Below are 25,718 nucleotides of genomic sequence, written 5' to 3' on the forward strand. Positions count from 1 at the left end.
CCTTGGCGGTTGCAAGCTGTTCTCCCACTAACTTCTTTCCACCCTGTCCTTGTTCACCTTGTGAAGAGGTGGCTACATTTGCATTTCCACTTTTTCTAGTTTCAACCCTTTTTCCACCATTTTCTTTCTTGAACCTGACAAGAACGAGCTTTGGATGCATCTTCCAATATGTGTTTTTAGTGCGTTTAGGCTTCTTGCAGTATTCACAGATAACATCTTTCTTCCCAATGCTAACCTTCAGCTTCATCCCGACATTAGCATAGTGATCAACCTACGGCTCAATAGATTGAACCTGTCTTCTGCTCTCCTCATTGCTCACCATAGCATATTCCTGAGACAAAGTCACCTCATCATTTGGTAAAACATTATGCCTTACAATATCATACTCCGAGTTGAGTCCGGTGGGGAACTCAAAGACCCGGTTTCTCTCCACCAACCTCCTATATGTTTCTTCATCCTTTGTGCAACCCCAAACAATAGTCTCCATTAGATCAATCTCTTGCCAAAGAGATTTCAGCATAGAGAAGTAGACTGCTAAAGGCTTCTTCCCTTGTCTAAGATTATTCACATCATGCTTCAATTTGTAGGCCTGAGCAACACTAAGCTTTTGGGAATAGGTCTCTGTGATACTATCCCACACATCTTTTGCAGTTTCCATCCACAGGTAATGTTGACTAATGTGTGGTTGCATAGAATTCACTAACCATCCCACTACTGTGTAGTGTTCCTGCATCCACCTTTCATAGGTAGGATCCTCCTCCTCTGGTTTCTTCTTGCTCCCGGTAATATAACCCCATTTTTCTTTACTACGCACGTGTATCTTAATAGATTAAGACCAAGCTAAATAATTGGTCCTGTCTAGCTTCACAGTAGTCACAACCCCAAAAAGATTCTCCATTGATCCCCCCATGTCCAAACTTGGAATTTGTGGAATATTTGGTCTCTCCTCCAGTTTGCTCCATTGAGTAAACAAATGCAAACAAACATCAAATTAGGGCTTTACTAGGCTAGATTTACTGTTCTAAGCAAAGAACAACCTTTCAACCCCCCAAAATTAGGGTTTCACAGGGTCCTGAGTGATGGAGAGAAAGAAGCTTCAACTACCCCTTCCAGAGGTTACAGAATTCAATCCAACCAAAACTGCCCCTAATAGAAATCAAAAGGCTTACCTCTGATCCCCAAGCGCCTGGTTCAAACTGTCTCTACGACCTATAACAAGGTTTCTCCACTTATCTAGGGTTTTCGGGAAAAATCTCCAAGAACCTGCTGGACATCAATTAAGGATGGAAAACCTCCACAAAACTCTACAAAAACCTTACTAACTGGGCTGCATAAGTAGCTGATTGATCAACTGATCAGTTCTCCATACACACTATGTATGGGCAAAGAAAGGAGAAAAAAGTCGTAAGTGAGAAGCCGCTCTGATACCAAGTTGAAAATTACACCTACAGTAATTCAGATAATGCAGGAAAAGAAGAAAAAAGAGAGAGAAAGAAGAAGAAAGAAGTTTCAGCAATAGGCTGTGGAAGAAGAAAAGAAGAATTCAAACCTTTCTCTCTAGCCCCCATTCATCACTTTTATTAATAATTCTGAGTACAGTTACTTGGATGCCCTTAATGGGGCGGCCAACACTAAAGAAATAATTAAAAAAAATAAAAGAAGGCCCATAAGGCCCATAACTAAGAAAGATAACTTTTAAATACTACTTAAAAGAAATAAAGAATACTAAGGCCCATTTGGCCCATTCTCACTACATTCTTATTTTGATTTTTTTTTTCATTAATTAGTTGAAGACTTGACGACATTATTTAATTACTCATTTCAAACTGCAATCTCGTTTTGTTTTTCAATTAATTTATTAAAACAATTTCTTATTAGTTTCACAAGAGTTGTACTTGGCACGGGTACGTTGTTTGGAACTTTTTTATGAAATAATGTCATTTTGTACTCTCTTTCTAGGTAAACTCATTTGTTTCTGGAAACCTGTCTGCCAGGTAAGATTGGGTTTACCACTCAAGGTTCTGGTACTTTGCCATGTAGATTGAACTTGGGATGAGGCTCCTCTTGTACATGATTAATTTTCCATTTCAGATTAAAAGTAAAATGAATATTTACATCAAGTTGGAAACCTTCATGCTTTGAGAGAAAAGAAAATAAATGGAAAAAAAGATGGGGTGAGCGGAGAGTATGTTCTGATATAAATTCATATATATGCAGAGTTTATATTGTTTTTTTGTTACTCACTTAGTTAAAAACAATTGATACTACAAGTTAGATCAATAAAAGCATCTTCATTGCAAGGAATTGTGAGGCCACCCAGTGGAGGATAGAACCCAAACTCTTCCACAGCTTGGTGTAACAAGTCCTGGAATAGAGGATGGTTCAAGTAGGATATCATCACTAATTGCTTCTTGCTTCTATTTGTTAGGAATTGGGATTTAACCCAAAAAGGACAAAAATAGGATTTAAAAAATTTTAAGTAGTTTACATGTGACATTTCATTGATGGAGGGTTTGTTTTGGTCCATTGGGGTCAACATATAATATATATTTAAGTCTATTTGAAAAACTTAGGGTATGTTTAAGTCAATTTATGAAAACTCGAGGTATGTTTTAAGTCTTTTGCCCTTCTATTTATTGAGTAAAACACAAAAAACTTGGGTGGTGTTTAGAAAGTCTTTCTGTGTGGTCTTCTAGGCTTTGGCAAGAAAATTGGTCTTTCTTCTGTTTGGTAACCAAAAGCTGGTAAGACCAGAAGACATGTGCATAGAAAAGACCTAAAAAGACCGAAAACGCTGAATTCCAGTAAGTTTCAAGTGAAGCTTTCTGGTCTTTCCATGTGATAAGCATCCTCTAAATGCGTTTCTAAAAGCCTGGTAGACTGAGCCACTTGCCAAACAGTCTTTGTCTTTAAAGACAAGACCACCAAAAGCTCAATATATCTTTTGGCCATCTGGGCTGCTGGAAGATCTTTCTAAAAAGACTTGTCAAACAACACCTTGGTTATCAAATACTCAGGGCCCATTTGGCTTACAGCAGCACATTTGGTTGAAGCTTTGGTAAAAAAAAAAGCCTTTTTTTTTTTGGCTTGCAGCAGCAAATTTGGGCTTTCTGGGGTTTTCACCAATCATTGCTTATAGGACTGTCTGGGCGGTGCCAACCTCCCAAAGCTAAAAGCCACTATGTGAAATCCCTCCCAAATGGACACTTAATGTTGTTCTTATGTCAAACTGTATATAAAGTTATGAACTGCAGCTCAGCAATATTAGTAGTTGTAATTTTATTATGAATTACAAAATCCATCCAACTAGATTCTTCTATATGTGATTCATTGGTGAAATCCATTTGCTGTTTGGGCAATCAGACTTCAGACCTGGTTTTAAGGACGTCCTTTCTTGTATCTTGTTACATTTTTGGCTTTTAATACCTTATATGCTGTTTTGTTTTTGGTTTTGATGAATTATCATTATCATCCAATAGAAAAAAAAAGTAACAGAATTACACAAGGAAAAAAAAAACCATGATTGTTCCTTGCAAGATCATGTCTATGGTTGTTATGGCTCTTTATTTTAATCTCATAATGCAGTTAATGCGCCAACCATGAAACAAAGGGAATTTGGAGGAGTGGATCATGGAGATGATCAAGCAGCACTTCTGAATCCTGGACACAAACCATTATCACAGATTGTTCAAGATGATTCATTTAGAGAGTTTGAATTCAGGCAGTATCTGTTTTCCTGTCAGTCTAAGGTATGGAAATTAAAATGCTAATTCTTGTATATTATTGGTCGAATGAATGTAAAATATGAACCGAGGTCCAAATTATTTCCTAAGAGACCGGAAAAAACCTCTGTTGTTTGTCTGAAGCTCCACTGTACTGTTCCACAAGTTATCATCTCAAATTCCTTTTAAGGCTAGACAGCCTTGGTTTAAATTCGAGTTAGTTATTTCAGCTGATAGTAATAGATCCATGATTTGAACTTCCTGGATGTAAATATTATTTGGTGGGTGGTTCCCCATAGGAATAGATTCTAAGATAGCAAATAAACATACGGTAAAAATGGGTTAGGTAGCCTATCAGTAGGGGTGCTTGGCACATTTATTTTTTGTAATTCTTTTTTAGCAAGCTAATAAAATTCTTGATTGTTATAATCAGAAAAGAAAATAAAGTTTTGAGAGGACATTGATTTTTAGAGAAGGATGGTGGCTGCCAAAGATGGGGAATCAACACTTGGGGGTGATTATATTGATGAATTCTGTTAGTGGCTCACACGTGTGGGCTTATGTTCTTTTATTTCTTATTTAGTTATTGGCCCCGTTTGTGCTTTTAGTTTATAACATGTTAGGTTTTTTTTGACCAATAACTGAAACTTTCATTAATTAAAGAAAGATAAGAGTAGTGCAATACACTTGGAGATAAAGCATCTTATCACCAAGATCAAGAATTAAAAATGACCCTAAAACAATTGAAGTCTCCCAATTCCTTGATTTGCCAAAGCATCAGCCATGCTGTTAGCCGGTCCTTTGAGCCAATGGCTTCACACATCCATTTCCCTAAATAGCCATCTTATCTTCTTTAATTCATTTTGGTACCATAAACCATTCTCATTATTTTGTACCCACTTAACTACCACTTGGAGTCACTTTCTAGAATCAGCTTTTGCACACCTAATTCCTTTGCTTTGACTACCCCTTCCACAACTTCCAATACTTCAGCCCTCAAAGAGTCTAGTGCCAATTGAACCCAAGAAGAGTGCCACCATGTCACCTAGCTCATATCCAAAGATGCCTCCTATAACATGTTAAGTTATTAATCAGGGGCACTTATATACATTCTTGTAACTTTATAGTCAGTTCTTAATAAAAGTTTTAGGGCTGGCTAGATCAAGGAAACTCTGCCACCCTTTTTCCTCCAGTTTCTCTTCTCTTTTTCTTCTCCAAACATTTACAGGAAAGCAAACATGGTATCAGAGCCAGTTTGACCAAGTGGTTTAATGTTTGATCCTCACTGTCTCCATTATAATTAATTAAATTTCAGCACAAGGTATGAGTGGGCTTGGCTTGAACATGTTTCAATCCCAATAGGCTTTTGCGTTAGGGGGCATTTTAGAGAATAAAAACCTATTCAGAGACATCATCTAAAAGCTTAAGCTTTTGGGTTGAACAATTCCTTAACATGGTATGAGAGGCAAAACTTTCAAATATGTCTACTGCTTGGATTGATCTTCTCTTTCCTTCTTTTCTCTCTCTTCATCTTCCTTGTATGTTCTTTATTGTTTGGTGTGAAGCAACAATTGATCAATATCTCTTGAAGGTCAGTCCTAGGTTTCTCCTTTGGGTTTAGGGACCAAGGGGGCCTTTTAGCTGTGATTTGTGCTCTACTAGAGATAGATTCAAGTTAGTAGACATTCATCTACTAGGGAGATCTGATTAAGATCAGATCTAGAAGAGGGACTGCATAGAGAAGTCCCAGTTTCAGCTTTGTTGCGGAGGTTAAGGTGCAACCAAAGAAGTTTAGTTGCATATAGACATAGCTGAGATTTGTAGATGCTTTTGTATTGATTTATGGAATTTCCAACCTTGAAAAGCAAAAAGAGCTGAATTCCTTCTAGAGAAAGGAAAGAGGGTTCTTCCAACTTATGACAATGACCAACCGGACTCCCATTGGTTTGATTTAGGCAATTTTATTCCTGATGACCTTGTTGTTTCCCATTCTATTTTAGATTTTGGTCTTCCCATTGCTTCCTGTAAACCTACTCGTTCTTTTACTACTCATCATCCAATTACAAATTATGTTTTCTTATTTTGCTTTGTCTCCTAGCTACTATTCCTTTATTTCTACCCTCTGTTCTATTAATGTCCCTACTAAGTATTCTGAAGTTGTCTGATCCAAAGTGGAGAGAGGCAATGAATGAAGAAAGGAAGGCTTCGTTGAAAACCAAAACCTAAGAACTAGTGGATTAGAGGGAAAAAGTACCGTGGGATGTAAATGGGTGTTTATGGTAAAGAATAAGGTAGATGGTTTGGTTTTAAGATACAAAGCAAGGCTGGTGGTAAATGGGTTTACACAAGAGGGAATTAATTATAAAGAGACATATGCTCTAGTAGCAAAATTGAATACCATATGGGTCCTTTTTATCCTTGGATGCAAATTATTCTTTGGAGTTACATCAACTAGATGTAAAAATGTCTTATTGAATGGAGACTTGCATGAAGAAGTGTTTAAAAATCCCCCATTGGGCTATGATTTCCATCAGAAGGTGTGCAACCTGAAAAAAAACCCTCTCTATGGGTTGAAACAGTTCCCGCATGCCTGGTTTGAGAGACTTTGCAGAGCTGGGATATGCTCAGAGCAGTGCTGGTCATACCTTATTCATACAAAGGCAAGGTTAGATGCTCATAGTTCTCATAGTGTATATAGATGATATGGTGGTGATTGGGAATGATTCTAATGAGATAAAAAGGTAGAAGTTTTTAGTGTTTGAATTCGAAATCAAGGATCTTGAACCCTTAAAATATTTTCTTGGAATTGAGGCAGCAAAATTTAGTGAAGGCATACATATGTTAGAGAAAATATGCTTTAGACTTGTTGAAGGAGATGCGTCAGGGAGAAAACTAGCTGATACTCCCATAGAATAGAATCATGGATTGCATGAATAAGAAGGTGAGGATTATCATGACAATGGAGGATACTAGAGGTTAGTTGGCAAGTTAATATGCTTGTCTCTCACAAGATCAGGCATTGTTTATGTTGTCTATGTAGTAAGCCAATTTATGCATGCTCCTAAAGTTCCTCATATGAAGGCATCTGAGAGGATTCTTAGGTATTTGTAAACATGTTAAGTGAAGGGTATATCATTCAGAAAACATGATAAACTTGAGGTTGAAGCATTTACAAATGTAGATTGGGCAGACTCTTTAGGGGATAGAAAATCCACATTAGTTTATTAGGCATTTGTTGGAGAGAACCTAGCCACATGGAAGTGTAAAAAGTAAAATGTGGTTGCTATATCGAGTGTAGAAGTACAGACTTGTAGCAGAGTTGTTGTGGCTCCAGATTCTATTGATTGAGTTGGGGTTGAAGATTTCTGGTCCTCTCAAACTATATTGTGATAACAAAGCTGCTATCAAGTTTGCCAACAACCTAGTGCAACATGACAGGACTAAGCATATTGAAGTGGACAAACACTTTGTATGGGAAAGAGTTGTTTTAGGAGATCTATGCATCATTCCATACACTCCTTCAAAGTTGCAGTTGACTGACATTATCACTAAGGGGCTGACTTGTGAAGTTTCATGGACTACTTGGCAAGTTAGTCGTGACAGATATCTATGCTCAGCTTGAGGAGTGTTAGTGACTCACATGTGTGGGTTTATGTTCTTTTATTTCCCATTAAGTTTAGTTATTGGGTCCATTAATATTTTTAGTTAATAACATGTAAAGTTATTAATCAGGGGCATTTATGTACATTCAATGGAGATTTATGATTAGTTCTTAATAAAAGCTTTAGGACTGGCTAAATCAAGGAAACTCTGCCGCCCTTTTTTCTCCAGTTTCTCTTCTCTTCTTCCTCTCCAAACTTGTACAGGAAAGCAAACAACTTCTTGTGGTGTTTACTTTGTGAAGGTTATTATGAAGATTTATGATGATTGCTCTCCTTACATGGAATTTAAGGTGAAAATGAACTATGATCAGATTTTGGGAAGTTGGTTGGTGTGTTGTTGGTAGGCCCATTGAAGGAGTTGGACAATTGTAGGTGGATGACTTTGTGTGTAGTGAATGATAGGGTTCTTGGGTTTGATTTTGGGTTAATTGGTGCCTCGTTTGATTGGAAATGTTGTTACATTACTTGAATGACTGAGATTAGTTGAAATGTTGTTACATTATTTGGATGACCAAAATTGATTAGTTGACCCTAAAAGGCCACTTTGATAGCCTAGATTTTTGTGTTGATTGGTACATTTTAGTGCTGGCCTAGGTTAGTTGAATCTAGGTACATCATTTCAATGGTTGAGTTTAAAAGTGATTGCCTATATGTTTGTGTTAATTTGATACATCATTTACATTGTATTTTTTTGAAAACTGGATGATTTTGTACATTGTTTACCATATCACTTCCATGGCTTAGATTACTTGAAACCATTGCACATAACTTTGATTTTCAAGATTAGTTGGCTGATCTTGAGACATGAGTTAAATAGTCTAGACCTTTGGTCAGAAGATCATGACTAGAAATATCTCTTTTAGCAATATTAAATGGGTGAAGAGCAGAATTGTCATACTGCTATGAAGCAGGACAAGGGCATTTTAAGGTTTTAGTAATGTCTAACAATGCATGTGGCATGCACACGGGTGTACAGCATCAACATTTTTTACAGAATGGTGATGGAAGGGGCTGTCATTATATGTATGTGCAAGCTAGTTAAATGCCAAAAAAATCTTACAGGGGACCAAGTGTCACAGCCCCCAATGTAGAGGAGAGATCCTTGTAGTTTGTTCCTTTCTCTTTGAAAATGAAAACAGGAAAAGGAAAAAGATTTGACTTAAACCAGAAGGAATGCATATTACATTTCAATATTGTTTATATTTGAACTGTGTGTCATCTGTTGGAATTTGTAGCTATTATTCAAGCTGAACCGTCCTGTTGAAGTTGCATCAAGGGGCTATTCTTTCATTGTCAGCTTTTCAAAGGCATTGACACTTAATGAGGTGTGTGATAGTCTTTGGTTCATGTGTTCAGTTTATTGCTGTTATATTCTGCTTCAATCTTGAAATTTGTGGTTGTATTCTCATTCCTTGTTATTGAGTTCTCTGCAGAGTATATTACCCTTTTGTATGAGGGAAGTTTGGGTGATTACAGCATGTTTGACTTTAATCAGTGCAACGGTTTCTCATTATAATGATGGTCTTGTGGCACCTGATGTTGAAAAGGAGTTCTACCGCCTTCAGGGCGATTTATATTCACTAAGCCGTGTCAAGGTAAATATCTTTGAGTTTCACGAGTACTTAGGGGATTGTGTATTTGGGTTTTGGTCCTGCATGACCTTACAATGAGGCAAAAAGGAATCTTTAACCGTTGTGGATAACCAAAATCCAAATGTTGATGAGAATAAATATCTTAAAATGATCAACATTTTCAGAGGCACCACTTCTGATGTGCTGAATGCATTGGTGCAAAATTTTCCAATCAGTTGTTTGTCACTAGTCTGAACTCTGAAGGCGTTGTTCATTCTGTAATTCATGCCAAGAATGTCAGTTCACTTTTTCATCTAAATCAATATCGGTACAACTAAGATTGTTTACTGACGTTTCCATATGAATTACACAGTTTATGAGGCTTGCATATCTAATAGGATATGGAACAGAAATAGAACGGAGTCCTGCTAACAGGTACAAGGTCTTGCTGATCTGATGCACTTGAATGCTCTTATAACATCTCAACTAGATTTTTAATTAGGTTTAGTTTAATTACTAATGCAAATTTGTTTTATTGTGATGTACTGATGTTTACTGTCCAAGTGTACTATTTCGCTTCATAATACTGAACAACTTATTACTATATTTCCACTCTTTTGGGCAGTGCTGCACTAAGCATGCTACCTTGGCCCAAACCAGCAGTTTGGCCTTTACTTCCACCAGATGCTGCTTCTGACGTTCTTGTAAAGGAGAAGGCAAGTCTATCTATATCCTAAAAAAAGAGGAATCATGTCAGGAAAAAATTTCTTTGCACACTGCACCCTTGTAGAGGATGGAATAATTTATCCAACCAATCAATTCTTATTGCTTTTGTACCTTAATAGTTATTGAATTTATGCTGTTTAGTCAGATTGGCACAGATACATATAAGCAAATGGTATATCAAATTAACCTGATATTCTACATAAAAATATGTACTCATGTTCCACTAGGCATACTTGATTCAACTATGTTGATTGTGAGGACTTTTAAGTAATAACCATTATTAATCAGCCTGATCACTGGTATACTGTTAATCAGGCAATATTCATCTAAATAGCATATTGCTGTAAGTATGTGATTGATCAAATAAGGTTTTATTGCAATGTTAGTAAGCTTGTGCTTGTGTGGAATGAATATTTTTGGTAATAAAATAAAATTTATTAAAAGAAAAGGAATAACACAAGGTGACCAGAAGTCACCTGAGAGAAAAAAAGGAAATAAACTTATTTGCATCCACAACACCAACCCAAGGATCCAAACTAACAAGAAGAACCAACCAATTTATCGAAAAAAAGGACCAACTACAAACCCAAACTCACCAAAACAAGAAAAAACTACAAATTCTCATCCATAGTTGTCAAGGTGACGCCTAGGCAGGCACCTAGGTGACAAGGCGCCCTTGGAGGCTCGCCTCGCCCAGTCTCCAAGCAGTTTTGCATACTGTGTAATAAAATACTTTTATATTGTTATTTTTTTGAGGCTATAAATAAAATAGACATTATTAAAGAAAAATATTCATTTTTGTGTTTATAAACTAACTTATTTTTATTATTTTCTTATTTGTTAGGGTTTAATCAACACAAACATTGCTAACTGCTGTATTGAACTCTCAATGACTTCAAATTCTGAACCAATAAGTAAGGGAAGAACTTAAAATTTTGTCTAATCAACACATTTCTTCTTCCACATCATCATCATCATCATCATCATCTTCTTCTTCTTCTCCTTCCACCTTTTCTTTTCTCCTTTTCCTATAACAAAAATAGGGGTTCAGCCCATATATTTTTTGAATTTTCTTTCCTTTCTTCTTTTTCTTCTCATAAATATGTTGATTTTCTAGACATGAAGTTTATAATTTTCTTATGAAATTTATGGATAGTTATTAAAGAAAGTTGGTAATGGAACCTAGGGAACTACCCTAGGATATGTGATTTTTACTTGAAAAAATCCATCGCCTAGGCACCTTGAAAACTATGCTTTCATCAAACCCAAACAATGGTAAAAAATCCCAACAATTTTCAACTTCCACCCAACACACTCAAGTGAAACAAGTCCACAATAAAACGATTTTTGTCCAAATTTTTGAAAATTCAACATTCCATTTCACTTTCAACTGCTAGTGAAGCGAAAGATGAGGTAGAACTCAATATATTTAGAAATTCAAAATAAATAGCAAAAGGCTTATAAACATTTACATAGGGAGAAGAGAAAAAAATATTCTCAGTGTGTCTCAACCTCTTATAATAGGCTATTTTGGGACCTTGGGTTGAGGAGAGGGTTGTGGTATTGGAAAGTTATCGAAGGTGGTGAATTCTTTTCTTTGTTAGAGGAGATTACCCTTTGTAAAAAGACTGGGCTGAATGGGCCCAAGTATCTTTTCTTGTAGTATGTTTTATTTATTTGTTGACTAATGGGCCTATCTTAATGGGCCCTGTTATTTCTTTTGCTAGTTCTCTTTATGTTACTGCATAGTTGGCCGCCCACTTAAGGGTATACTTGTAATTATGTTAAGATTGAAGTTTAGTAAAAGGATTAGAGAAGGGAGGGAAGAGATATTCGAACTCTTCTTCTTCTTCCTCCTCTTTTCTCCATCTTCCTTCTCTTGTACTGCTGTTCTCTTCTTTTCTTCCTCTTTTTCTCTAATTTTTCCCAAGTTTACATCATATTTAGAGGACTGATTTACAACTTGGTATCAGAGCAAGTTTCTTTCTTCCTTCTTTTCTTCTTTCTCTTTTCCCATACACCCTTCGATTAAGAGAGTGTATGGAGAGATAGGTTCTCTATATAGTTCAGAGGATCTTTGTCCTAGTTGGTAGAGGGTTTGGAGAGTGTAAATTTGGCCGGATATTGCCAAGAAGTGGTGCTGTACTGTTTCTACCCAAAACCCTAGTCGATTAGAGATTTTTGAAGTTACAAGTAAAAGAGAATCTTTGGGTGTGGTGCTCTATGCTTGGGAGGTGTCTTTTGACTTCTAAAAGGGAGCGGTTCAGGTTTGGAAGAGATTGGGAAGCTCCGGTAGGAGCAACTGCATCTTCTCTCTTTCTCCCCAACATCCGGACGCAGTGAAACTCTACTTTTCAAGCATCTGGGTACTGGTTTGACTTCAAGTAAGTTTATAAGGACCAAATTTCTGTTTTTTTATTTTTTATTTTTGTTTGATTAATGGAGCAATATGGAAGTGAGTTCAAGCAGGTGCCGGTTTCTGGGCTTGTCTCGGTAGATTCCGTTTTGACTGGTGTAACCACAATCAAGCTAGATGGGACAAATTATCTTGCTTGGGCACAGTCTATAAGGATTTATGTCTGTAGTAGAGGAAAATTAAGGTACTTCACAGGCAGTAAAGTCAAAACCAAAGAGATCTCCTCTGCCAAGGAGATCTGGGACAATGTTACTAAAACTTACTCATAGAAGTTGAATGTGGCTAGAGTCTACAAGCTGAAAAGTGATGTGAAGAACCTAAGACAAGGGGAGAAGAGTGTGGCAATCTACTATTCTATACTGAAATCCTTATGGCAGGAAATTGATGTTATGGAGACAGTTGCATGGGAGACTAAGAATGATTCATAAATGTTTAGGAAGTTGGTGGAAAGAAACAAGGTGTTTGAATTTCTTACTGGACTCAACCCTGAATTTGACATCATTAGGCAGAATATTCTGGCCAAAGATGATGTTACTCTTGCTCAGGCATATGCTATGGTAGTAGTGAGGAGAGTAGGCGGTAGGTTCAGTTACAGAGTCCACCTACGGAACACTTTGCACATGCAGGAATAAAGCCGAAGGGTCCAACTGAGAAGAAGGAGCATGTATGTGAATATTGCAAGAAACCGAGGCATACGAAGGACACTTGCCGGGAGCTTCATCCTGATCTTCTTCCTGACCGATTTAAGAATAACAACAATTTTAAGAAGGGCAGTCAGACAGGAAAACCGATGACAACTAATGTTGCCACAGTACCGGAAGGAGGATGTATTGATGATAGGATATCCACCTCAGTTCCGGGTCTTGATTATTATTGGTTTGGAACCGGTTCCACCCAGTCCCAAACCGATTCAGACCCGACGTGAGCTATATACACATTATATATAATATTAAATAAATTATATATAATATTTAATATATATTAAATAAATTATATATAATATTTAATATATATTAAATGGATATTTATTTATTTATTATAATCGGGTCTGTTAGACCTGATCAGTTCGGCTTTGGGTCTAAAAATTACAGACCCTATCGGGTCTGGTTAGTTATGGGTCCTCGATATTTCATGTTGGGTCGGTTCTGGTTCGAGCTGGTCCCAGCCTAGACCCGATCCATTGACAGCCCTACTGTGGTGTTATGGTCCATTTGGCAAGAGAGAAATGCAAGAATGTATTAAGGACATTTAAGAGGAAAGAAATGCTTGAATCTTCAAAGGGAGAGAAAGAACTCAAGAAGCAGTAATAGAGTGTATCACTACCAAGGTGACTCATTGGGCCAAGTCCTTGGAGAGCTTCTCAACTGTTTCAGTAGATGAAATTTTGAGTAAGTGGAGAGAGGTGGCAGGAACTTCTAGTAAAAAGAATCTGACTCACAATCTGGACTCCCCCAATGGAAGGATTCATCAAGCTCAACTTTGACAGTAGCAGCAGGGGAAATCCAGGACCCTCAGGGATCGGAGGCATTTTTTGAGATGGGAGGGGTTATGGTTGCATTATTTTCAGCACCTATTGGAGTAGCAGATTCTCTAAGAGCAGAGGTCTTGGCTGTTATGAAAGGGTTACAAAGAGCAAGAATGATGAATGTGAACAAACTAATTATTGAGGGAGACTCAATGCTGGTGATGGAGTGGCTACAAAGAGGGGAGGCGGCTCTTTGGCAATATAGAAATGGGCTGGAAAAGTTTCTATGGCTATCTAGAGAGATGGAAGTGAGATTTCGTTGGGTTCAAAGGACTGCTAATAGTATGGCTGATTGTAAGATTTCGTTGGGCACAATTGTAAGGAAAGTTTAAAGATTTTTATCTCTTCCACTGATGGTTGCAACATGTACTCTTAATTTACATTAATAAAATGTTTAGTTATTGATAAAGAAATAGGGAGGAATGCAAGAATTTTTCAAGAGAAAAGCCTTTCAATGGAGACCCTTATTGAAAATATCTCTATAAATTAAAGGTTGCTTATTGGGTGAAATCTTTGTATGCCTTCACACTTTTCTCTGCATTTCTCTATTGATGATATTCTAGGAGGTGGCAGGTGGTTGCCAACTCATATTCATTGAGCGGTCCTGTTTCCTTGATGTGGAGCCTTCCTATGGCTTATCAAATTTGTTGTAATATGTTATGTTATGTTATGTTATGTCACTAGCGTAGGGGCATTTCTGGTATTTCCCCTTTCTATTTGTTATAAACTGTTTCCCTAAGTATAAATACCAGCTTAGGTGCCGCCAGTTACAATTTTTGATGTAGAACATTTCTTCCCTTCTTCTTCCTCTTCTCTTATCCTTTTCTTCTCTCTTTCTTCTCTCCTTTTTCTTTCTTTATTTTATTTTTACCTTGCTGGACTACATGGTATCAGAGCATTGATCTGGTCTTTACCTTCTCAGATCGTGTTCTTCATCTGAAGCTTACCTTTCGATTGGAAGAAGAAAAAACTCCTTCAGACTGACCTAGCCTTTCGGTCTATTCTTTTTTTTTTCTTTTCTCTCTTGGTTGTTGCACCAAGATGAGGATCTGTGTTGTTGTGCTGACAGCCGAATGCAGTGAGCAACATTCTCTAGGGTTTGCACCTATTTTTATAAACTATGGGTCGTGGAATCATTACTTTATTCCAGGTATGTACTGTTACATTCATATTCTAAGTGTGGTGATAGCTGTGAATGTCACAGTTAGGAGTTGTTGGGGCTGGTTGTCTCCTTGCTATAAGCTTATGTCTATTCAGCCAGGGTTTACAGACCTACAGTTCTGTTGAACTTGTTTTTTGAAGCCTTTTTAAATCACAGTTGGTTGAAGTACTGTTGTCCCCGTTTGGTGTGCTGTTCACTGTTCCTGTGGTTTGTACTAGTAACAGTGCTGTAGAAGTACAGAACTCCATTTTCTCAGTCTTTTCCTTGGGGAAATCAGCAGTGAAACATTGGGTCTAATGACTACTGAAGATTCAGCAACCTCTGGTACTACTACTTCTCAAGGGAACCTTAATGGAGGGATGGGCAGCAATCACAGCATGAACTTTTCTATGACCTAACCCCCTTTGATGGACTAAATTATTTGGAATGCTCCAAAGGAATTAAACTGTATGTCACGGCTAGGGAGGAAGCTGGTTACATAAATGAGAAGGTTAAAGAACCAGAATTTGGTACAGCTGAACATGATAGATGGGACCAAGAAAACAGCAGGGTTATGTCATGGATTTTGGGTTCCATGCTGCCCCATCTAAAGAAAAACTTCATATGGGCTGATACAACTTGTGAGATTTGGGAACAAGTCAAGGCAACCTACTCACAACAGAGACATTATGCTAAGATTTACCAGCTCCAAGCAGAACCATCTACTTGTAAGCAAGGAGACTATAGCCTATCTACGTACTATTCAGCCCTTACCTCGTTATGGAAGGAGCTACAACATTATCAGACCATTGAGTGGAAGAATGATGAAGATGCTAAAGCCTACAAAAATCTTGTCTCCCATTAACGAGTGTTTGCTTTCTTGTTGAGGCTTCATCTAGTTTATGAAGTACTTTGGGTGCAGCAGATATTAGGAAGTAGTGGATTTCCCTCAGTACAGGAGGTATATACCTTGGTTCAATCTGAAGAGAGTAGAAGAAATCTAATGAATGTTTCTGAAGGGGAGAATCAGGAAAAAATGATAAGGATAAAACTGTGGTGTACTCATTTCCAAAGGTCTAGACACACCCGAGAGACTTGTTGGGAAGCCCAAATGGGCAACCAAAAATCAAGATACATCAAAGAAGCCTACTCAAAAGAAGCTTACCTCTGTAAATCTTGCTACATGAGATTCTCAATCAAATAACTTGACTACTAGGACTCCCCAAGAGCGTTATGTTGGTTCTGACCCTAAGGAAGACATTATTAAGTCCTTTAGAGATCACTTAGAACTGTATGGTAGGACTCTTGGGTAGATGATAGGTCTGCTCCTACCCCTTCTACTACCTCCTTTGCTTCTACATCAGGTAAATGTGCTTCTGCATTCCATGTGTCTACCCTCTGTTCTAGATTCCCCTTGGATCATTGACTCAGGGGCATCAAATCATATACTAGTAAGTCAAATTTATTTCAGACCTACACCCTTCTCTCTGGTAGGGACAAAGTGAGACTAACTTATGGATCCTTCTCTACTATTGCTGGTCAATGATTTGTATCCCTTCTGGGTGGACTTGTTTTACCCCATTCCCTTCATGTTCCCGAACTTCCTATTAACTTGTTGTCTATTAGTAGTATTACTCAATCCCTAAATTGTTGTGCAACTCTTTTTCCTTGTTCTTGCGTTTTTCAGGATTTGACCTCGGGAAGGATGATTGTTAAGGGAGATATGGTTGATGGCCTCTACATTTTGGAGAATAAAGTTGGTCCTACAATATCAGATCCTATGAGTCTTATGAGTTTGTTAGTGAGTTAGTCTACTAAAAGTCAAGTGTGGTTATGGCATAATCGCCTCGGTCATTTGTCCTTTGAGTCTTTGAAAGTTATGTTTCCTAAACTTTTTAAGTCTGCGTTTGTCACTGTATTGCAATGCCAAACATGTCAATGAAGGAAGCATTGTAGAACAAATTTTTCCTCAAGTAATAAAAGATCTGTTTTGCCTTTTCATGTTGTGTTTTCTAACGTTTGGGGTCTAGTAAACATATCCACTGAGGACAAATACAAGCACTTTGTCAGCTTCTTTGATGATTATTCAAATACACTTGGATATATCCTATGCATTCTAGAGAAGAGGTATCCTGAATTATGAAAGATTTTCACTGCATGGTTTTTACTTGGTTGCATGTTGAATTAGAAATTTTCCAATCTGATAATGCGATGGAATACTTTCATCATGATTTATTTGAATTTTTTACATCTCATGGATCTCTTCATTGAAGCTCTTGTGCCAAAACATTGCAATGGAATGGTGTTGCAGAAAGGAAGAGTTGACGTCTTATTGAAGTTGCCCGTAGTATGATATTACACATGAATGTTCCTAAACGATTCTGGGTTGATGTTGTGATGGTTGTGGCTTATGTTATCAATCGCATGCCATCACATCTCTTACAATGCAAGGCCCCACATCAGCTCCTATTTTCCCAGCTTTTGTTTTCTATTCCTTTACATGTGTTTAGCTGTAAATGCTTTGTTCATGATTTGTCTTCAAACCGGGGTAAGTTGGACCCCAAGTCTATCTCATGTATTTTTTTGGATTACCCATACTTCGAGAAGGTTTAGAAATGCTTTAATCCTATCACACACAAGTACTTTGTATCGATGGATGTGTTTTTTTTTTTTGAGTTTAATCCTTTCTTCCAGGCCTCTCCTCAAGGGTAGAATAGTGTGGAGGAGGAGAGGCAAATTCCTAAGGTTTCTCTCCCTTTTATTCTTGACTTTTCTCCTTTTCGTGTTTTTTTGAGGCATCGTAACGGACAACTAAGTTCAAAGGGTGTGGAGCAGCAACCAGAAACTGTACATCCAACATGTACCTCTTCTAATCCTAACAGTGGGCCTTGGGCCTTAGCTCACTACCTAGCTGAAGCGAGAGACATTCTTGCTTCTTTAAATGCCCACATGGTCTGGATTCCGAGGGAGCTAAACTCTGAAGCTGATAGTCTAGCTAAATCTGGTGCTCACAGGGATTTTCTTTTTAGTGATAGCTCTATGCCTTCGTAATTTTCTGAGAGTTTATCTGTCGTGTATATTGGCTCATGTACCTCTTCTTTTTGAATAAAGTTAACTTTTTCTCAAAGAAAAAAAAAAAAAAAAGAGAAACTGTACATCCAACCAACATCATTTGGCTCCTTGGAGGTAGATCCAGGTATCATTGTTCCCCTTGATGTTACTGAACCAATTGCTATTGATGATTCTACTAATGATCTTAATGTCCCAATTGCTCATAGAAAGGGTGTTAGATCGTGTCCTACTAAGCACCCTATTGCTCATTTCTCGTCCTATGAAAACATCTCACCTCATTTCGTGCTTTTCTAACTGCCATTGGTTGTGTCTCCGTTCCTAAAAGTGTTGCAGAAGCCTTGTCTATACCTAAATGGACAAATGCAATGAAGGAAGAAATTTGTGTTCTACACAAAACAACACCTGGGAGTTGGTGGATCTTCCTGAAGGCAAAGAATCAGTGGGGTGTAAGTGGGTATTCATAGTGAAGCATAAGGCAGATGGAATAGTTGAGAGGTATAAGGCCGGGTTAGTTGCAAAAGGGTACACACAAGTGTACGGGGTTGACTATGCAGAAACTTTTGCTCCAATTGCTAAAATGAACACTATTCAGAACATGCTATCTTTGGATGTTAACTTTGATTGGGAGCTTCATCAATTGGATATTAAAAATGCTTTTTTGAATGGGGATCTATAAGAAGTGTATATGATTCAACCTCTTGGGTTTGTAGCACAAGGGTGTGAAGGGAAAGTTTGCAAACTAAAAGATATCCTTATATGGTTTGAAAAAATCCCCTAGGGCTTAATTCAACAAATTTCACTTGGCTCTTCAACAAATTGGGTTCAAGCAGTGCCGGTCTGGCCATACTCTATTTGTTAAAAGGAACCAAAAAAATGTTATGGTCTTGATTGTGTATGTATATGACATAGAGACTCTTGGAAGAACACTCTCAGACATTCTTGCACAAATGGCTTGTGCACCTGTGGAGACTCTGGTGATAGAGGAGACACAGAGTCATCAGAAGAAGAGCCAAGCCTAAATATGCTAATATCAGAAGAAAAGTTCTTCTTTGACATGATAGACAACATAGAAATTCTTATGAATCCTTAGAGGCTGACTTTAAGATAAATATTCTAGAATTATAGGAAGAACAAGAATTTAAAATAAACAAAACCCTACTAAGAATAGACTTTAACTCTTGAGTAAGTAGGAAAAGATGGTTATTCAAGCAATTTGACAAAAGGGAAAGAGAACAACTAAAGGAAGAATGGTATGGAGACATAAGGGAAAGACGAGAAAACCTATTATTTTGGGATTGGTTCTACAATCAATGGTTCTGGGAAATGTGCTCTGTTTTTATTTCCTTTTCTTCTTTGATTATGATAGAACCCTTTATTGGATTTTCTATCAAATCATCTTTCCCTATTTTTAAGGGTTCCATTGGTGAGTGTATGGCTTCTATGATTTTAGTAGAAAACTGCTGAATAAGAAAAATCTGTAAAAGAAAAAAAAAATTCTTGAAGAAGAAAAGAAAGATAGAAGAAAGATAAGAGAAGAGGTTTGAGAAAGAAAAGAGAGCAATAATCTGGCCACCCTCTTCATTGCTATTTATATTTTTAAAACAAAGAAGGGTACAAAGACCAATGTGCCCTTATAGGGCGGCTAACACCTAAAACTACATAAAACACTTAAAAGAACAATTGAAAAAGGACCCAACAAAGGTGTTATGGTCCCCACTTCCTATCTAAACAATTATTAAACAATAAACACTACTAAAACTGCACAAATCTATCCAAAACCTCAGCACTCCCCTTCAAGTTGGGAGTAAATGTCACACATTCCCAACTTGCATAGATCATGTTCAAGCTTGTTCTTTGCAACCCCTTTGGTGAAGACATCGACTAATTGTAATTCAAAGGAGAGATAAGGCAAGCAAACTTCTCCGGTTGTCACCCTCTCTCTTATGAAGTGCCTATCAACCTTAACGTGTTTTGTCCTATCATGCTGAATTGGATTGTGGGCAATATTGATTGCAGCTTGGTTGTCACAATATAACATCATGAGTTCCTCAACTTTTATCCCAATCTCACTCGGTAAGGATTTAACGCAAAGTAGTTTTGAAACCATGGGCCATAGATCTATATTCAGCCTCTGCACTTGACCTAGCCACAACTGACTGCTTTTTATTCTTCCATGAAACCAAATTTCCACCCACAAAGGTGCATAGCCTTGATGTAGATCTCCTGTCATATAAACAACTTACCCAATCTGCATCTCTATAGGACTTTAGTTTCAAATTTTCATGGTCTAAGAAAAGAATCCCTCTACCAGGATGCTTCTTCAAGTATGCAAGAATCCTCTCAATGGCTTCCTAGTGCTGAACCTGAGGAGCATGCATGTATTGCCTCACAACACTAACAACATAGTGTTGAGAATGTAAGGGCATTTATGTCCTTTTGTCCTTTTTTGTATTTGGGTGCCTATTCAAGGGCCCATTTGTAATTTTCTTAAAATGTTAAGAAAGGCTCTTCAGGTGTGAACAACTATGCCCTTATAGGGTGGCAAAACATAAAACAACATATATAACACCCAGAAAACATAATAAAATTTGGACTCACGTAACTATTGTGGTCCCTACCTCCTATCTAACAACTAACATAAAACATCTACTCAGAAAAACATCATAAAACTAATTAATCTTCAATACTCCCCCTCAAGTTGGGAGTAAATATCACACATTCCCAACTTGTGTAGATCATGTTCAAGCTTGTTCCTTGCCAGTCCTTTATTGAGAACATCAGCCAGCTGCAACTCTGAAGAGATATAAGGCAAACAAACTTCTCTGATTGTTACCCTTTCTCTTATAAAGTGTCTATCAACTTCAATGTGTTTTGTTCTATCATGCTGAATTGGATTGTGGGCAATATTGATCGCAACTTGATTGTCACATTATAACATCATAGGTTTCTCTGCTTTCACCCCAATCTCACTCAAAAAAGATCTAACCCAAAGAAGTTCTGAGACATCGTGAGCCATGGATCTATACTTAGCCTCTGCACTTGACCTTGCCACAACTGCTTGCTTCTTACTCTTCCAAGAGATCAAGTTTCCACCTACAAAGGTACAAACTCTTGATGTAGACCTCTTGTCATCTAAGCATCCTGCCCAGTCTGCATCCATATAGGATTCTAGCTTCAAATTCTCATGATTTGAGAAAAGAATGCCTTTGCCAAGGTGCTTTTTCAGATATGCAAGTATTCTTTCAATAGCTTCCCAGTGCTGAACTCGAGGTGCATGCATGTACTGACTCACAACATTGACAACATAAGAAATATCTGGTCGTTTCATACACAAATACAGAAGTCGGCCCACCATTTTTTGATATCTCCCCACATCCTTTACCAATTCACCATCCACACCATTAATTATGTGATTTGGATCAATAGGAGTGTCTGTTGGTTTGGTCCCCAGCTTCCCAATGTCTCGTAGTAGGTCAAGTACATACTTTATCTGTGAAATAAAGATCCCATGCTTGGATCTTGCAACTTCAATCCCTAAGAAGTATTTGAGCTCACCAAGATCTTTGATCTCAAATTCTTGCTGTAATGATTTTTTAAGATCATTAATCTCCTCCAAATCATTTCCTATCACCATTATATCATCCACATACACAATCAGAATTGACACCAAAGCATCTATCATCTTTACAAAGAGGGTGTGATTAGAATGTGCCTGTTGTTAGATAGTTTTGTATGCCCTTTGCTTCAATCAAAATGATGTAATTTATGAGTTTATTGTAAATGAATAAAAGTGCATATATGATTCATGTTCCCTTGGTATGTTTCTGTATAGTACCCTTAAACTGGACACTTAATGAGACTCGTGTTAGTTTAGAATGTTCACAGCCAGTGGATCGGTCTGGGGAGACCTATCCTGACAAGGCTGACATTGTGGTGCCACCAAGTCGGTTGGGGTGGCTTGTCTCAACTGGACCCTAGGCACATACAATGTGGGATTAATTAAATCTTTGAACTGGACCAGATTTCCAGTATTGCCCTGGACCTTGGAGATTGATGGACAAAACTGGAAAGTTACACCCGACCCCTAGACTCGATTATGATACTGCACTAGGTGTCGGATTGGACTGTCTTTGATGTACCATTCAGTGAGATCCTTAGCAGGGGTCAAAACTTGGGTATGTTGGGACAGTCTGAGAATTCATCTGAGTGGGTGATCATAGTGATAGGATTAGCCCCTTTGTCGGACAAATCATAGTGATAGGATCAGCCGATTTCAATCGTTGAGATTTGTTTTGCAAAATACATTTTATATGAGATATAAAAGTATATAAATTATGGTTTCGAAATGATTTGCATAAGGTTTTAATTCCCGGGATCCATACTTGAGAGAGTGCAACGCTGTTCCTTGCAGCCAAGGGAGAGGTCCTCTCTTGTCGGGCAGTGTATGATCATTATGGGCTGAGAGGTTAAGTGTAAGACCATTGAGGATAATACGTGATGGGCTAATCTTGCATCTACCCACAGTCCCTTGGTGTTACAAGGTGGCTTGGCCTAGGGACCACTTAGGGTAAGTGTTGGGCCCATAGAGCCCATCTGATGGGTTTCAAGGGGTGCACTATCCATAACAGTGTATTTGACCAGGCCTTGTAACAAAGGCTGGGCTGAACCCATGTGGCTAATGTGTAGATCAATGTTTGGGTCCCACGCCATACAAGGAAGCCCAACTGGGTAGCAGTTTGGAAGGTTAAATGAATACATAACCCTAAATGGGCTTTAAGCTCATTTTGAACTTGGCTAATTTGATTAGTCTTTAAGGGGCGAATTCTGAGATAAGATCAGCTGATAGGATTGGGCCCACACCCTATCCACTCAGAGAGTCCATGATCTAAATGAGATTTAGATTTGGAAACTTCCTAATTAGATTAGGAGCTGGCTGATCTAATCTGCAGATAAGAAAAGGATTATCCCTTATCTTAAAGGACTTCTAATCCATATATGATTTGGGTTAGCAACTCCTAATGGGATTAGGAGCTGATCCTTTTAAGTCTATAAAAGGAAGAGGGGGCGGCAACCTTTAGATACACAATCACCAGCAACAGTCTTGTCTTCAGAGCTGAGATCACAAAAGAGAGAATTCTGCACCATGCATACTCTCTAGCCGCCTCCTTCCTGTAGCCGCCACCTATAGCAGTTCGATCTCCATTGTTTGGGAGAAATCAAGATTGGATCTTGATTCCAATCTTTTGGAGAAAAGATTGGTAGAAATTGTATTCACAAACCGTCTAGGTGATTCTTGGGAAGGATCAAGTTCTTAGGAAGAACACTACTGATTCTGCTCCACCCTACACTGCGCCATCTTCAGTGGGAGCAGATTTTGGATCCTACCTTGGGTGTGAACACCTCCATTGAAAGATGTTGTTTCTCTCTATCAGGTATTATCTCTCCCTACTCCTTTTGGCTCAGATGTGATGGATTTTTGAAATTTTTGAAGGGAGAGAAAAATTTTTGAAATTCGCCCCCCTTTATTCCACAATCTTGGGCGTCCATGTGATGGATTTCCTATCTCTTCACCTGTGTGTATCCAAAACGGATGAGTGCCCCTCTGAACCTGTCAAACCAAGCCCTAGGTGACTGTTTCAATCCATACAAAGATTTTCTGAGTCTACACACATTTCCTTTACCAACATTTTCATAAAAGCCTGTTGGAATGTCCATATATACCTCTTGTAAATCACTATCGAGGAAAGCATTTTTGACATCAAGCTGGAACAAGGGCCATGAATAGGTGGCTGTTAGAGATAAAAGAATACGAACTGAACTCATCTTAGCTACTAGTGCAAAGGTTTCTAGATAATCAACACCATAGGTCTGAGTATACCCTTTTGCTACCAACCTTGCCTTGTACCTCTCTATCTTGCCATCGGCCTTATATTTCATTGTGAATACCCATCGACATCTGACTGTCTCCTTGTCTGGGGGGAGATCAAATATTTCCCAAGTTTGGTTTTTGACCAAAGCATCCATCTCATCTTGCATGGCTGTTTTCCACTCAGGTTTGGAGAGAGCCTCAGTAACATTCCTGGGTATAGACACAAAATCCAGGGAAGAAAGAAAAGCACGGTAGGAGGGTGATAAGGCACTGTAGGATAAATGGTGTGAAATGCAGTGGGCTGTACACTTTCTCTTCCCCTTAGGAAGTGCAATGGGAAGATCAATGTCAGTGGGATCAGCTGCAACAATGGTGTTAGGGACAAAAACATTATCATCAGAAAACATAACAGGCTCAAGAGGAATACCTGGAACTGTATCTGCCGAATCTGGAGTTTCAGAAGGACTGACAGAGAGTGGTGTTGGTCGAGGATGTGTGGAGTCAACCATCATCTGCCGACACTAATATTTCTGTGAGGCTGCTCGTAGTGGCTCAGGTAATGAAACTGGAGGTGCAGGTGCTAGCTGAACTGGTGTTGGCTGAACTGATGGTGCAGGTGGTAGTTGAACTGATGTATATGCTGGATGAACTGATGGAGGCACCACAGAAACAGGAAGAGGAACAGGTTGTGAGTTCTCCTCCCCAAAACTCTCCCCCTGAGGAGAACCACTCGAGAAGAAGAATGTGGATTCAAAAAAGGTAACATCCATAGTGACAAATCTGCTCCTTGACATTGGGTCATAACAGCAATACCCCTTTTGGTTCTGAGCATACCCAAGAAAAACACATTTCTTGGCTTTAGGATCCAATTTCTTGCGATGGGCCAAGAATGTGAACAAAAGAAACACAACCAAAAACCCTCAGAGGTATATGAAATATCTCCATCTGGAAAAAGGAGGCTAAATGGCACCTTAAACCCCAAAGTCCGTGAAGGAACACAATTAATCACATGTACGGCTGTAAGAATTGCATCTCCCCAGAACTGCACAGGAACTGAAGCACACACCATAAGACTCCTTGCTGCCTCCACAATGTGTCTGTTTTTCCTCTTAGCAACTCCGTTCTATTGTGGTGTATATGCACAATTGCTTTGATGAACTACACCATGTTCTAAGAGATACGTGGTTAGGTCTTTCTTAAAGTACTCTTCGACATTATCTGATCTAAAAACCTTAGTTCTACTCCAAATTGTGTGAGAACCATTTGGTGGAATTGTCGTACTAAGTTAGGAACCTCATCACGTGATCTCATCAAATATATCCAAGAATATCGTGTATAATCATCCACAAACAAGAGAAAGTAGTGGAATCCTCCCATGGAAGGGATTTGATATGGTCCTCATACATTAGTGTGAACAATATTAAAAGCAGTACTTCTTTTATTACTTGGTTTAAAAGACTGTCTACAATGCTTTCCTAACTGACAACTCTCACACTCCAAAGTAGATAATTGAACAGACTCAAACAATTTTGGGAAGACATTTCAAAGAACTAAAAGAAAGATGCCCCAAGCAATTGTGCCAAAGCATAATCTGGTTTACTGACTCTGACCCACTACTATTGCTGCTGCTAACATGATGGCCCTGATTTGTCGGAATCTCATCCAGAAGGTAGACTCCATTCACCTCACGATCGCTCCCAATCATCTTTTTTGACTCCAGATCCTGCATCACAATTACCGGGAAGAAAGGTCACAAAACAATTCAAATTTTTTGTCAAAGAATTAACAGACAGTAGGTTGGTATGAAGTCTAGGGACATGCAAAACAGAGGACAGAGTTATATCATTGGTCACTCAGTCCCTTTCCCAGCAATGGGCATATGTTAACCATCTGCTGTAGAGACTCTATCTCTACCAGAGCACAATTGATAGGAATTGAAAATGGTAGGGGCATTAGTCATATGCTCAGATGCTCCTGAATCTATAATCCAGGGAGCTCCCTCCTTACCTGAAGT

The 25,718-nt window shown here is 38.3% G+C and overlaps 1 protein-coding gene across 1 annotated transcript in view; it reads left to right on the forward strand.

The window, feature by feature from the left end:
* Window positions 1-25,718, forward strand: part of CLUB (TRAPP II complex TRAPPC10/CLUB) — a 90,999-nt gene that overhangs the window by 32,581 nt on the left and 32,700 nt on the right. The window contains exons 6-10 of the mRNA XM_088945463.1: window positions 3,586-3,749; window positions 8,620-8,709; window positions 8,818-8,979; window positions 9,329-9,390; window positions 9,581-9,671. Of these exons, the coding sequence (XP_088801589.1) occupies window positions 3,586-3,749; window positions 8,620-8,709; window positions 8,818-8,979; window positions 9,329-9,390; window positions 9,581-9,671 (569 nt within the window). The remainder of the gene's footprint in view (window positions 1-3,585; window positions 3,750-8,619; window positions 8,710-8,817; window positions 8,980-9,328; window positions 9,391-9,580; window positions 9,672-25,718) is intronic.

Source organism: Nelumbo lutea, chromosome 1 (assembly GCF_056320005.1).
Source record: "Nelumbo lutea isolate HS-2025 chromosome 1, American lotus-T2T, whole genome shotgun sequence".
In the NCBI taxonomy this organism is placed as follows: Eukaryota; Viridiplantae; Streptophyta; class Magnoliopsida; order Proteales; family Nelumbonaceae; genus Nelumbo; species Nelumbo lutea.